A 12,683-nucleotide genomic window follows, 5' to 3' on the forward strand; every position below is an offset into this window, starting at 1 on the left:
CAATGAATGCCTCTATACACTGTCCATCGGCCACCTCATTTAAAAACATTTGGGCGTCGAAAGATCGTTGCTTTTAAAGGAAAACCACGCAAACCAGCATCAGTCTTCTATGCAGTGGCGGATCCAGGGGGGGGGGGGGCATATGGGGGCACCATCACGGAGTTTTTTTTTTTAATTCATCACGGAGGTCATCGACGGTAGCTTCAACCCCGAGGTCTCCCAAGGTGGCACCATCCAGAAGGTCTGTTACCTAGGGTACCGTTTTCGGGGTCTCCCGGAGGCCCATTTCTGTCCCTCGCCTCGGGTGGGGCTATTTCCATCCCGAGACCCGCGGGGGCACCATCTCAGTTCTCCGGGGACACTATCCCGAGGTCTCCGAGTCCGGTGGCACCATCGCGAGATCTGGGGGCACCCGAGGTCTGAGGGCAGAGGGGGCACCATCCCGAGGTCTCCGGGGGCACCATCCCGAAGTCTGTCTCCGGGGGCACCATTCCAAGTTTCCAGGGGCACCATTCCGAAATCCGAGGTCTGAAGGAGCACTCTCCCCGGGTCTGAGGGGGCACCATCCCGAAAAGTAAGTGGGCGAAATCCGTGGATTTTTTAGGGGGGGGGGGGGCACCAAATGCCAGGGGGCACCACAATACCGTATGCCGCCCTTGACGAAATCCTGGATCCGCTACTGCTTCTATGTACAACATTAATCTCGGAATGGTAACGTAAAAAAAACGGCTCAGAATGAGTACAAATAAAGATAGGTATATAATGAAAACTACGATAGTGAATGAGGGTTTGCATTAATACTACAAAATCAGTAAATTTGATTGCAATTTTGATTAAATTTTGATTTGATAATTTGATTCAACAAACAGCTGACGTTAGCGCCATTTTTGTCGCACCCAGAGGTAAACAACGTAAATGTGTGGTGTTGGTTTTTGTAAATATTTTGATTTTTGAATGATTAATTTACGGATTGCTGTAGAGATTGTTGCCCATATTTGATTTATATATGTATGTCTGCATGTTGTTTTACAGATTATATGCTAGCATAGGCTGTGTTTCATGTTGATTAGGAACTTTGACTTGCACATTATTTCCACTGTTTCATGTTTTCCAACACCTAACTGTTAGCCTTACAGCCTTGGCTTACATCAATAAAATCATCCAACAAATTCAAGTTAATTTACTTGATATTTTCTTTTCTCTTCTACAAATTATACAAGGCTATGCGACGCGTGCATTAACTTCAGTTCGCCTAGGGTAGTTCGTACTCGTGGTCAGTGGTGTGCCTCTTAGATCAGTCTGGACTCTGGACCAGCTTTTCCATGTACCAGTTACTCATGTGACATCCATGTCATGTTGCAGATTTATGTTTTTGTTGACAATTTAGAAATATGCTTTAAGATACACTGGGATAAGCAGAATGCTAGTGTAAAAGTACCGTAAAGTGGGGCTATTTGAGACAGTGGGGCTATTTGAGACAGTATTTAAAATCGCTATAAAATGAAGAGCGTTTGATTTTTATGTGATATTTTCGCTCAGGAAGGTGTGGAATCGAGCAGTAAATCGCCTGAGCAAAAATTAAGCATAAATTTCAAACGGTTTTTATTTTATACCAATTTTAAATACTGTCTCAAATAGCCCCACTGTCTCAAATAGCCCCACCTTACGGTACTTCATTTATTCATTTTTTTGTAGATAATACGACATAAGTTACTTAAAGTGTCAATACCGGTCATAAAGTACAACTGGGATGGGATAGCATTAAATATGTAACTTGCCTTTCTAGAAATTGTTAACCTACCTTTTTATATTAATGTCATATGACATGGTTATGAGATGCATTTTTTTCCAAAGATTGTGTGGCACTGTATAACAATAAGCACTGTTTATGATGTTCCTATCTGTCTGTTATCTGGTGACAAGGAGCATAGGCAGCAGGCTGCAAATGTCACTCTGTGAGGGACAGTGAAAGAGTGAGGAGGGTTTAGTGAGATTGAGATTAGCATGAAGACTAACTAGTAGCCAAAGCAACTATATTAACAAAGCAGCTATATCAATATCTGATATATTGAGTATATCTTCTATCAATCTGAGTCACAGTTCCAATCCATAACCAACTTCCAGAATACTTAGCCACTAGAGAGTGACAGTGTTTTTGCCCTCGGGTACCATGAATACATTTGCAGTTTTCATCTTTCAGAGAAGAGCAGCACAATGTCTGACATTCAGTCAGATGCAGTGAGCTTTGAACCTGCGATGGGGACCTACCGACCAATGAACAACTCAAGTCCTTCTCCTCAACAGGCACCAGAATCAGGTTCAGGTGAGTTCAGTCTTATCATGGTGAGCAGGATGCACCAACTACTGACTACTGACTACATACATATACAGTGGTGTGTGAGTGGTGTGAGCACCTAGTGGATTGGTTTGATGCAGAATGGTTGGCCATTGGATTGACCTGTGATTGGTTGGAGGTACCCTCCTGGCCCTGCCTCTGTAATAATTGGCAACTGCCTACTGTAACGTGCTGTGATTGGCCAAAGCTGTGTGTAGTTAGTTCATCAGAAACCCAGTAAGTGAGTGGACAGATATGCCTCTTCTCTCTCTCTCTCTCTCTCTCTCTCTCTCTCTCTCTCTCTCTCTCTCTCTCTCTCTCTCTCTCTCTCTCTCTCTCTCTCTCTCTCTCTCTCTCTCTCTCTCTCCCTCTCCTCTCTCTCTCTCTCTCTCTCTCTCTCTCTCTCTCTCTCTCTCTCTCTCCTCTCCCTCTCTCTCTCTCTCTCTCTCTCTCTCTCTCTCTCTCTCTCTCTCTCTCTCTCTCTCTCTCTCTCTATTTTGCTGAAGCTAGGCTTCTCTTTATGAAATATGATTGTGTGTCATTTCTTTGACCCTGAATTCCATCATTGTGTGTGACCATAAGTGCCTTGTGTGAATGAAAACTGTCTCCTGTTATCCATGACCTGAATTTTGAGCACCCTAAAATCACAAATCACGATTCTGCTCTGCTACGTATTAGCTATGTCCATCCATCCCTGTGAGGAAAGTGTTTATCTCTGAGGCTCAAATATGTTTGTGTGAACCATGTCTATACGTTTTACGAGACTATGCTGTTGACTTCTGTGAGACTACCACCGTTCCAGTCTGACCACCGTCCGTGCTCTGTACGACCGACAGGTGGGTCCAGTGTGGTGGTCCACGGCTCTAGCCATGTTCATGTGGGCAGCAACGTTACGCTGTGCGAGGCGCTGAAGAAGCCGCGTCCGCGCCGGCCGCCGGACTCCACGCCGCAGCTGATAGGTCAGTCAACTCTACATCGCAGACAAGAAGGGTAGCGAAGGGTATAGAAAACATGCAGTTCTGCCGCGGACACCATGCTTTGACCTTTGTTGATGCTGGTCGCTGATTTTCTTCATTTAGCACCGACTCTTGTAGAAGTATGCATTACGTTACGACAATTCGGATGTGAATTCAGTTCCGGTTCTCTCCCATTCTCATTTAACACTGTTCTGGGGCCTGCTGACCTGTCCCTGCTGACCTGTTCCTATGCCGTCCCATTTTTTCGTGACCGGTTTCCCCAGATGTTCTCACCAGCGATGTCCCTTTCCCTCTGACTTGTTAGTCTCCTCGGCTCTCCTCGGCATTGTTTCGGTGTCCGTTGACTGGTTCTGCCGTGCTCTCTCCAGCTCTGTCCCTATTCTGTCTGACCTGTTTGCTCCTCCTGTTCTCCCCAGCGCTGTTCCGGTGTTCCTCGATGACCACCGACCGACAGCTGCTCACCGCCTCTCGCTACATCGGGAGCGGGTGGCGCGACCTGGCCCGGCGACTCGGCTTTCTCGGCGCAGAGACGGACGACTTTGAGTACCGCGCAGAGAGTCTTCAGGAGGTGAGTGTCGAAGCAATGCTACTGTGTCGGTCGCTGTCACACCGACTGGTATGTAGCACAATATAGGCTATGGTCTGTGGTCTGTGGGATATAGCGGACCTTGCTATGCTGTCTAGATTGCATTTGTAATATGCTGAGCAGCATGATAGGATCTGGCTCTCAAAATACCGCGCAAACATTCTTTTGGGCAGTGTATGACGTGCATCATAGCGCAAGGTAGCGACATGTGTTATGAGAAGCTGAATTCGCTGTGGCGTCTGTAGATAGGCGGGGCTACAGTGCGTGTCGTTGTGTTGTCCCAGCATTGCTCGGTGGGCGGGGTAAGAGTGTGTGCGCGTGTACAGAGCCCCACTATGTCGAGTCAATCGCGGTGGTCGCCCCCCTAACACAGGCCCTGTCCATCCGATAGATCAGCTACTAACTCGCTCTACTCCGTCCGACAGATCAGTCTACTACCGCCTACTGCGGGTGTGGAGGGCAGTATCGACCGCCGCCACTAGCCCGTCCTGTCCCGTCCGACAGATCAGCTACTAACACATTCTGTCCTATCCAACAGATCAGCTACTAACGCATTCTGTCCCGTCCGACAGACCAGCTACCGCCTGCTGCGCGCCTGGAGGGAAAAGGAGTCGGCGGATCCCAGTAACCCGTACTGTCCCGTCCCACAGATCAGCTACCGCCTGCTGCGGGCCTGCAGCGAAAGGGACTCGACCCCCGCCACTAACCCACCCCTTCCCGTCCGACAGACCAGCTACCGCCTGCTGCGCGCCTGGAGGGAAAAGGAGTCGTCCGCCGCCACTAACCCGTCCTGTCTGGTCCAACAGATCAGCTACCGCCTGCTGCGCGCCTGGAGGGAAAGGGAGTCGTCCGCCGCCACCGTCGAGCGCCTGGCCAAGGCCCTCTGGGACGAGGAGGCCTATGACGCTGTGGTCCAGCTGGCTCAACTCGGTGCCAGTCAGTGACCGACAGACGCCGCAGCATGAGCTGGGATGGTCACTGAAATGGTGAGATTGTCGTCGCTTTCTGAGGAGTTTCTGTAGGGAGCCTGTCTATGGACTCTGTGCATTTAGCTGGTGCTCGGGTTGACCAGGCAACTCAGCAAGGATTTGAGTGTCCCTAAAGAGACAGGCCTGAATAGGGATCATTGGAGAACTATGGGACCCGTCTTATGGACTTGAGCGTTTTGGAGCTCGGCTTGGCCCGGCACTTCTGCCAGACTACCTGTCCGTAAGGGAACGAGCCCGACTTTGCCTCAGACATGCCTGCATCTGGCCTCATTGGAAAAGTATGGGACCCGCGACCTGCGACGATTTCTTGTCGCATTGGATCCGTCCTGAAATGCTTTATGAATTCCCGCTATTTATATTTTATAGCGTTATCCTGACTTCTAAGGTTGTGAAGAGTTACAAACGGGGTGCCATTCCGAAATATCTAGCTTTAGCTTAAGTGGGCGCAAGTGTGGTCATACTGCCAATGGATGCGACGTGTGTGGCACATAGATGGACGTTAGATGAATCCGTAAATATTTTATACACTTTCCTTAAGTTGTGAGCGGGGGTGGGAGATATCAATAGCTTACCGCATGTTGTCGTGCCACTTTGTGCTGACTGACTGATGACTGGCCGAAAGCCTGACAAGTGTCGTACGCATATTCGATTGTAACGTTGTAGCAGTGTGTCGCAAGGAAGTTGTGAACATATGAAATGAACACGTGTGACTTGTATTGTTCAGCAGTTGTATGTCACCGGCTTTTGCCGTTCAATTGTCTCGTTTTCCGTTCTTTGGTTCGGTATAGACTGTAGGCTTGCCCTCCATTGTGATATGTTTTTATGTCGTATAATGGTGTCTCGATTCTGGGCTAGGATCACAGAAAGTACTGCCAAATTTTTTTAGAGGTCGGCTTTTCCAATTGAACCGACGGTTGGTGTTAGGTGGTAGTACGTGATAGGCGAATGTGTTTTATTAGCGTATACGAATTGTACTGTTTGCTTACACTTACTTTTAGCAGTTTCTTAGCACTTTGTGAACAATGTGACCGTAGGTACTAGGTGTTAGTCGTAGTCACGCGCAATTTGCTGACGACCGATCATCTGTTTCATTGTATATGATTAACCTTAGAGCCATTTTGCCTGGTTGTTGGTATTGCTAGCGTCGTGCGTACCTTAGATTAGCTAACGTTTCACCTTTCCCCGACTGGGGAAACGACTGGGAACTGGGGCCGTCTTCGACTGTCCCCCTTCCGCCTGACTTATGCCGTAAGGATCGAGTGAAGAACAATAGCTGCCATAACGTGTCATAAACACGGCCTGATGCTTCATGGCAGATGTTGAGGGAGAGAGAAGAGCTAGTTACTACCGAGACCATGATGCGGCAGTTTTACATGTGAAGAGCTGTTGAAACTATGCTTGTTACGCTGAGCTACACACACTTGAAATGCACAATCCGTATAAGTCATGAGCTTGCTGCATGGACTACTAAAGTTTCTCGGACGATCTATATTTTCCGGTCAACGAATATGCATAAACTGATTGTTTAACTTCAATATACTGCAGAACGTCACATGCAGCCGCTTACCTTGTTTAAGTCCCAGGCATATTGCAAGCTGCGGCGATCCGCGCTTTCCTAAATACACCCATGCTTTGCTGTTGCCACTGTTTAGTTTACAGGCATGGGGCAACATTATCATGGACGCAGCTGACAATTTCGGTCCACGTTTACCCGGAATTATGCTCCAGTGTTCCATCCTTCCAATACAATCATTCCACTAAAACGCATTTGTGGAAGGGCGTGGAGTCAAAGACGTCGATATGGGGAAGCCGTTTATTCGAAGCTGTTTTCTCTCACAATGGACTCACAGTGCACGTTTCACACTCGACCCAGCTGAGTCGCGGCGTTAGGCCGCGCCTCTGGGCCACAGAGTACAAAAATGGACCGGCCGGCTGTGTGGGCGGCGGTCGGCCAGCCATCGGCGGCACGGGACGCGGGCCGACCGGAGGGCGCCGCACCGCCCCCGATGGACATCTGCCGGTCCGCGCCCCGCGTCGCCGCGCGGCCGGCGGGCGCCCGCACAGCACCCGCCGGCCCGTCGGCCGCCGCCGTCCGCCGGCGCTCACTCGCCGCGCGCGCACCTGCACCTTAGTCAGTCAGCATTACCGTCTTTTAACGCCGTGCACTCGCGCTCTCACATCACATGGTAGAATCACTCACGCAGCATTACAAAACCCTGGTGCGCATCGTGTCATGCGTCCATTGCCCCAATTCCATTAGTGTCGCTTCTAATTCTCGCCGCTAGGCGACAGCACCGTCTCACGACGCCCGGCCATCACACGGGCCACACAAAAATAATAACATATCCATACATGATACATAATTAATGATAGAAAGACTGTTAGATCGTGTCTCCTCGAAGCACCTCTCGCGGCAGTTTTGGTTAGTGATCATTATGCTCTAGCTGCTCTGCGATCTTGGCCGTCAGTTCGTTCGTATGTACAGATTGGTCGTGCGTCGACCGGAGCCGACTGTCTCTCTCTGCTCTATCTTCCCTCTCTTTGCTCTGTCCGGGCGGCGACTGTCGCCCGTGGCTACTCGCTCAGTGCCAGCGCGGCTGGGAGCTGGTGCTCTTGCGCGTCTGGCCGCGGCCCGAATCGCTCGCTGCCGATGATCGCCGGTGGATCTTCGACGCAGAGCCCTCCCTGGTGGAAGAAAAATCCGCGATCAGTCCGGGCTCACAATAAATGTGACTAACAGGGCGTCGGGAGCGGAGAAAGGTAAAACCCGCTCGTCTACGAATTGATGACGGGGACTGGGTAATCGCGGCTGATTTCGGAAGGCTCGGGACTGAAATAAGACGCTTGATAGCTGTTGACACCAATCCTCAACATTTTTAGCCGGTGGTTTATGCTTGTAGCAAGGATAAACCATTCACCTTCAACTAACTCACCTCTGCATGGTTGGAACTGGGATCTGCGAGCCGCTGGTCTTTGGCCTGCGGGACAGAAAATAGCCGGGTCAAACGGAGCCTTTCACCAACCATCCAGTGGGTAATGCCACCCATATACACTGGCCGCGGCTCCGTCACTAGACGAGGATAATGTTATGGGGGGAAGTATCCCAGCTGGGTCTCCAAATACCTTCAACAGGTCAATATCAGCGGCACACTGTTAGAATCCATTCATGTTAGACATACCGTAAAATGAAACGCATCGTGCAAAGGGTTCAGTGAGTCAGACTCGCGGGTCGGTTGGTTGCAGTTACCTGAGGCCTGTTGAAAGCCGTGATGCAGACGATACACTCGACTGTGAGGAAGCTCGCGACCTGTACAGGTTAGATGGTGCGGATTAGTGTTGGCGGGCGCCCGATACAGGGTGGCCCGGATACACACGATGTTAGAGTGATTACTGAATACTGATGAGTGATGAGTAGTGAGTTTCAGTCAATAACGGTCGGTAACGAGTTACTCGAGTTAAGAGTTACGACACGACGGTATCATTCAAACACATGCACGACTACTACTACATCTCGTAATTATACAATCACGTTCGAACAGACTATTTGCACACAATATCAGCGTACAACATCTGAGGAATGCATGCGTGCAGTGCAACACTGCACAGCCGATCATCCGTGGTCAGAGACCAAACCGACCACATTAACCAATAATTAGGGACCATACCGGGCCTCGCTCGTCTATAGTCCACAGACCAGCATAAGGACAGGGATGAGTTAATTAATACCTTAGAGTAGCCAGTGGTAGGGTCAGAGGTGAGGTCCAGTGATAATCATGCTAAGTGAATGGATAATCATGCTAGTAGATGGGCATCCCATTTTGTCAAGCTCCCAGCCATTGAGGACGCGGGCGAAGAAGGGTGAGGCGGGGCTCCCATCCCGTACCTTGGGGTCATGTCTCGCCAGTTAAACAGCTCATCCTCGGGGATGTTGTGGGTCGATCCTCCGCGACTGATGGCTCGCCGAGTGGGAGGGGTCACCAGACTCCGCCTGATATCGCCACACGCACACCCAAACCGGTTAGTATCGTACATACAGGCATATCAGCAAACTGCGAGCATGCGGCCAGGGTGTGGATCGAATGGTTAGTGCAGTGCAACAGCAGTTAAGTCCACACCAAGTACGGTTAGTCCAGGCAATAGGCAGGCGATGCTAACCCTAAGAGCAAAAGAGCTACGTAGATAACTATATACCTACGCCGATCAGCAAATGCGAATCCAAGTTACGATTAAACAAAAGGGTGACACCGGGAACCGACTGGCGGCGTGCGCGGAACCCCCGTTACCTGGTGTCGGAGAGTTCGATTTCGTCGGCGGTTCCCGAGCGAACCATCACCGGTATGCGGCTCCTACTGCAGACAGACAACAGAGTGTGGCTATAGACAGGCGCGACAGACAGACAGAGAGCGAGAGACAGAGAGAGAGAGACAGAGAGCGAGAGACAGAGAGTGAGCGGCCGTCACCGTGAGACGCTGAGCGGGGTTAGTGAGTAGTGATCGGTGCCGGCCACCGCAGTCAGTGAAAAGGGACGTGAGAGGCGGGGTTAATGCCACCTGGGTGAGATTATACAGGGGAGAGCGTTCTTCATATACAGGCGAGAGCTGTTCTTTATACAGGGGCGGAACGTATAATGCTTTCTGGGCTCTCCATTAACTTCACAGGGGCGGAGAAGGATCATCATTCGATATATCTTAGGACCGGCCACCACCAACATTAGTCTATTGTACAGGACGGAGACAACCCCCACCGATCTTAGGGAACAGACGGACGTCTTCTACCGATAGTATTCTGCACTAGGGTTTGGGTGGTGTTAGTACCTGGGTGTTGGCACTCCAGGAGAGAAAGACGATACTGAAGCTGGCCTCCGGAACCTAGAACACAGTTAGTGAGGAGCGTTAGTGACTACGTTTAGCTACAACATGAAACGCACAGCGTTAGGGTACTTCACACAGCTAAGATACGGAAGCTGGTTAGTAAGCTACTGGCCGGCGATGGATCAACTGGACGGAACCTACAGAAGCGGGACCTCGAGTTCCTCTGCTCTGCGGCCGACCTGTCTGCTGCGGGTTAGCCTGAACTACCTGGCGCTGCTGCCAGATACCTCAGAGATGCGGCCAGACCGGCCGGAGCCGTGGCCGCCAGGGAAGCGCCGCCCTTGCGGCCGGCACGCGAACCGCAGCCTCGCGTCTCGTCGATAGGCGACAGCACCGGTGTGGAAGCTGCCTTGAGCAGCGGCGGCCGGCAGAGCGGACGGCCGCGGGACGAGCATGAGCCGCGCCCGCTGGTTGGAGGTGAGCCCGGTCACAGGTTAACAGTTATTAGCCAGGGAGTTTTGAGGTACCATTCAGGCCAGACGGGTTAGCAAGGTTGGGGCGAGACAACACTCAGTGCAGGACATTCCCATTAGCCAGGTAGGCAACAGTGAGTGGGTGAAGTGCTGCAGGCACTCGATGTTACACACACATACACGGCTTCCACCAAGACGTCGAGACTCACCTGTACGTTTTGCCGTTGGCCGAACCGTTGGCGGCGGGGGAAGAGGTCTTGCCCGACGGGGTGGAAGACTGGCGAACAGACAAACCGAGTGTCAAATAGAGCGGTGCCTCCCCGTAACGGTGCAATGCAACTCGATAATTACATGATCCGAGGACATACCGAATACTACCACTGCTGAGTGTAGCTAGTATGCTCTTCTGCTACTGAATAAGTCCTTATCGCTATCCTGCGCACCTTGGTGTGCAATGTGCGTTCTAGATTCACTGCTGTCAGATTACGTTCCCTTCTCTCCCATTTAGAAGACAGCCAGCCGGAGATATCCCCCTACCCCACCCGTCATCCACCCCTCCCCTCACCTTTCGTCCTGTGGAGAGCCTGCTGCCGGGGGTCCGCTGCACCCGGCCGTCGGTCGAGTCCAGGCTGATCTCGGAGCCAGCGCGGCTCGGCGGCTTGCTGCCTCCCTGGGAGCTGGCGCTGCGCACTGGTGTGCTACCCTTACGCAGGTGCCGGTGGCCGCTCTCCACCGAGCCGGCCCGGTCACCGGCAGCGCTGGACACGGACGCGCGGCCCAGTGGCGTGCTGCGGCCCGTCTTCTCGCGGACCTGGGGTAGACGTGGTGCAGGGGTTAGAGACAGCGGGTACGGACGGCCCAGGTACGCGCTGAACATCTATAACATGGCAATGCCATTCACCAGGGCACGCTCGCAGGGTACCAAGACAACAGCGGGGTGAACCAGGTTAACAATTAGACAGAGGCCACCTTAAGTTCCCTACAAATATCCTCATAGGCATAACCTCATTGGCAAAACAATAGTACTTCTTCGCTATCCCTACGATACCTATACCATGGATGAGATAATTATCGACTCCGAATCCTCCGGGCAGAACTGTCGATTCACACAAACTCCGACTCTGACTCCGACTCTGTAGCCCTGGTAAGTCTGTGGAGTCGATGACTTTTCGGTAACGTTCGACTCATACTCCGACTACAGCTTTTGAAAATCAACCGACTCCGAGTCGGAACAGAACCGCTGGCTCTGACTACAACTCCGCAGCCCTGGCCCAAGATAGCCGCCTAAAACATCTTTGATGTGTGATCTTCGTACAATGTTAATGTTATGTTAAACAAGGAGTGGAAAAGGGAGACGAAGCCTTCGCCCTTCACAAACAAGGATCTCCTGTTGTGGATCAATCAACTGCTGGAACAAAAAGGCATAAACACCACGCATCTCATTTCATCGTTTTCCTAACGACTCTGCACCAATGTAAGTACTGATCAATGCAGTACAGCATCGATGTGACATTTGTTTACCAAGTTTGAGTGTTATCCGCCCAGCCGTTCTTGATATATGGAAGCGGCACCCCGCACGTGCGCACGTGCAGTAGCACCCCCCCCCGGCCATGGTGACACATGGAAATGCATTGGCCACTGGGTGCCTAACCATTGACGAACTTTTACTGTAATGGGCCCAGTCATTGCGGAGTTACTTTATGTGGAACAATTTCGACACCCCTAAGTTGGCACGTCGCACGTGCCGTAACATTAACTAAGATGAAGAAAATCGGGCGAAATTCGGAGAAGAAGGAATAAGCCTACCAAATGTGCATGACATATTGCCAAACTGCCGTACCATTGAGAGTAAATGACCATATAAAAGGTCGTGTACAAGCCGATGGGACTGGGCGTTTCAATACACACCGTCTTACGCATTTTATTTTCGTTATTACCTAAAGGCTTATTGACGTTTTTGGCTTCCAAGCATTTAAGACATTTTTGTCGCCTCGGGTCCAGTAAGATTACCTCCAACTCGTGTAAATATGCACTTCAAGCCAACTAATACACCACACCCACGTGTGTCATAATGGTGAGAGATGGCGTTCACTCGGTTTGCTCCTAACTTACGATAATTCTCTCGCTAGATGGCAGGCCTGATCCCAATGTCGCGGATCCCAATGTTAATTTCCACGAGACACCAATCCAGTGTTATATCATCCATGCCTATACTATTCAGATCCTTATGCTCCGCTATCCAGATCCCCATGCTATCCTGAAGCGGCGGGTTCTCGCGCCCGCCCACTCACCTTGGTCACCACTCCAGTCGTCGGCACCGAGCCTGAGCGGCTGTCCACCGACGACTTCTTGCTCTTGAACGGTGTCATGCTCTGCGAGACGCCCGGCGCCAGCACAAACTGTTCTCGCAGCTCAACGTTGGTGCGTCCCTTGGCTGAGGGGCGGACGGGGGAGGGACGGGGCGGGGCGGGGCGGGGTGAGGACCGGGTGGCGCCTCGGGCTGCAGCCGCGC

The 12,683-nt window shown here is 51.3% G+C and overlaps 2 protein-coding genes across 44 annotated transcripts in view; one reads left to right on the forward strand and one right to left on the reverse strand.

Annotated features, from left to right (window-relative positions):
• Positions 1–866: 866 nt before the first annotated feature.
• Positions 867–6,460, forward strand: LOC122393146 (receptor-interacting serine/threonine-protein kinase 1-like). 4 transcript variants are annotated; one of them, XM_043388855.1, is made up of 5 exons: positions 867–902; positions 2,201–2,323; positions 3,172–3,294; positions 3,729–3,880; positions 4,705–6,460. In XM_043388855.1, the coding sequence occupies exons 2-5, from the start codon at positions 2,215–2,217 to the stop codon at positions 4,840–4,842; spliced, it is 522 nt and encodes a 173-aa protein (XP_043244790.1). In that variant the 5' UTR covers positions 867–902; positions 2,201–2,214; the 3' UTR covers positions 4,843–6,460. The 4 variants fall into 4 exon arrangements, with proteins under 4 accessions (XP_043244790.1, XP_043244801.1, XP_043244812.1 ...); XM_043388866.1 differs by having other exon boundaries at positions 898–934; XM_043388877.1 differs by lacking the exon at positions 867–902 and adding an exon at positions 928–1,008.
• Positions 6,461–6,686: 226 nt separating this feature from the next.
• Positions 6,687–12,683, reverse strand: part of LOC122393155 (microtubule-actin cross-linking factor 1-like) — a 215,643-nt gene continuing 209,646 nt past the window's right edge. For 17 of the 40 annotated variants that reach the window (XM_043389195.1, XM_043389203.1, XM_043389190.1 and 14 more), the window contains 9 exons: positions 12,463–12,605; positions 10,737–10,982; positions 10,381–10,448; positions 9,702–9,755; positions 9,171–9,236; positions 8,771–8,875; positions 8,135–8,194; positions 7,821–7,865; positions 6,687–7,572 (listed from right to left, as the gene is read on the reverse strand). In XM_043389195.1, the coding sequence (XP_043245130.1) occupies positions 7,470–7,572; positions 7,821–7,865; positions 8,135–8,194; positions 8,771–8,875; positions 9,171–9,236; positions 9,702–9,755; positions 10,381–10,448; positions 10,737–10,982; positions 12,463–12,605 (890 nt within the window). In that variant the 3' untranslated portion in view covers positions 6,687–7,469. The remainder of the gene's footprint in view (positions 7,573–7,820; positions 7,866–8,134; positions 8,195–8,770; positions 8,876–9,170; positions 9,237–9,701; positions 9,756–10,380; positions 10,449–10,736; positions 10,983–12,462; positions 12,606–12,683) is intronic. The other 23 variants (XM_043389155.1, XM_043389141.1, XM_043389182.1 and 20 more) reach the window with 10 other exon arrangements.

Source organism: Amphibalanus amphitrite, unplaced genomic scaffold (genome assembly GCF_019059575.1).
Source record: "Amphibalanus amphitrite isolate SeventyFive unplaced genomic scaffold, NRLGWU_Aamphi_draft 000024F_arrow, whole genome shotgun sequence".
Taxonomy (NCBI): domain Eukaryota; kingdom Metazoa; phylum Arthropoda; class Thecostraca; order Balanomorpha; family Balanidae; genus Amphibalanus; species Amphibalanus amphitrite.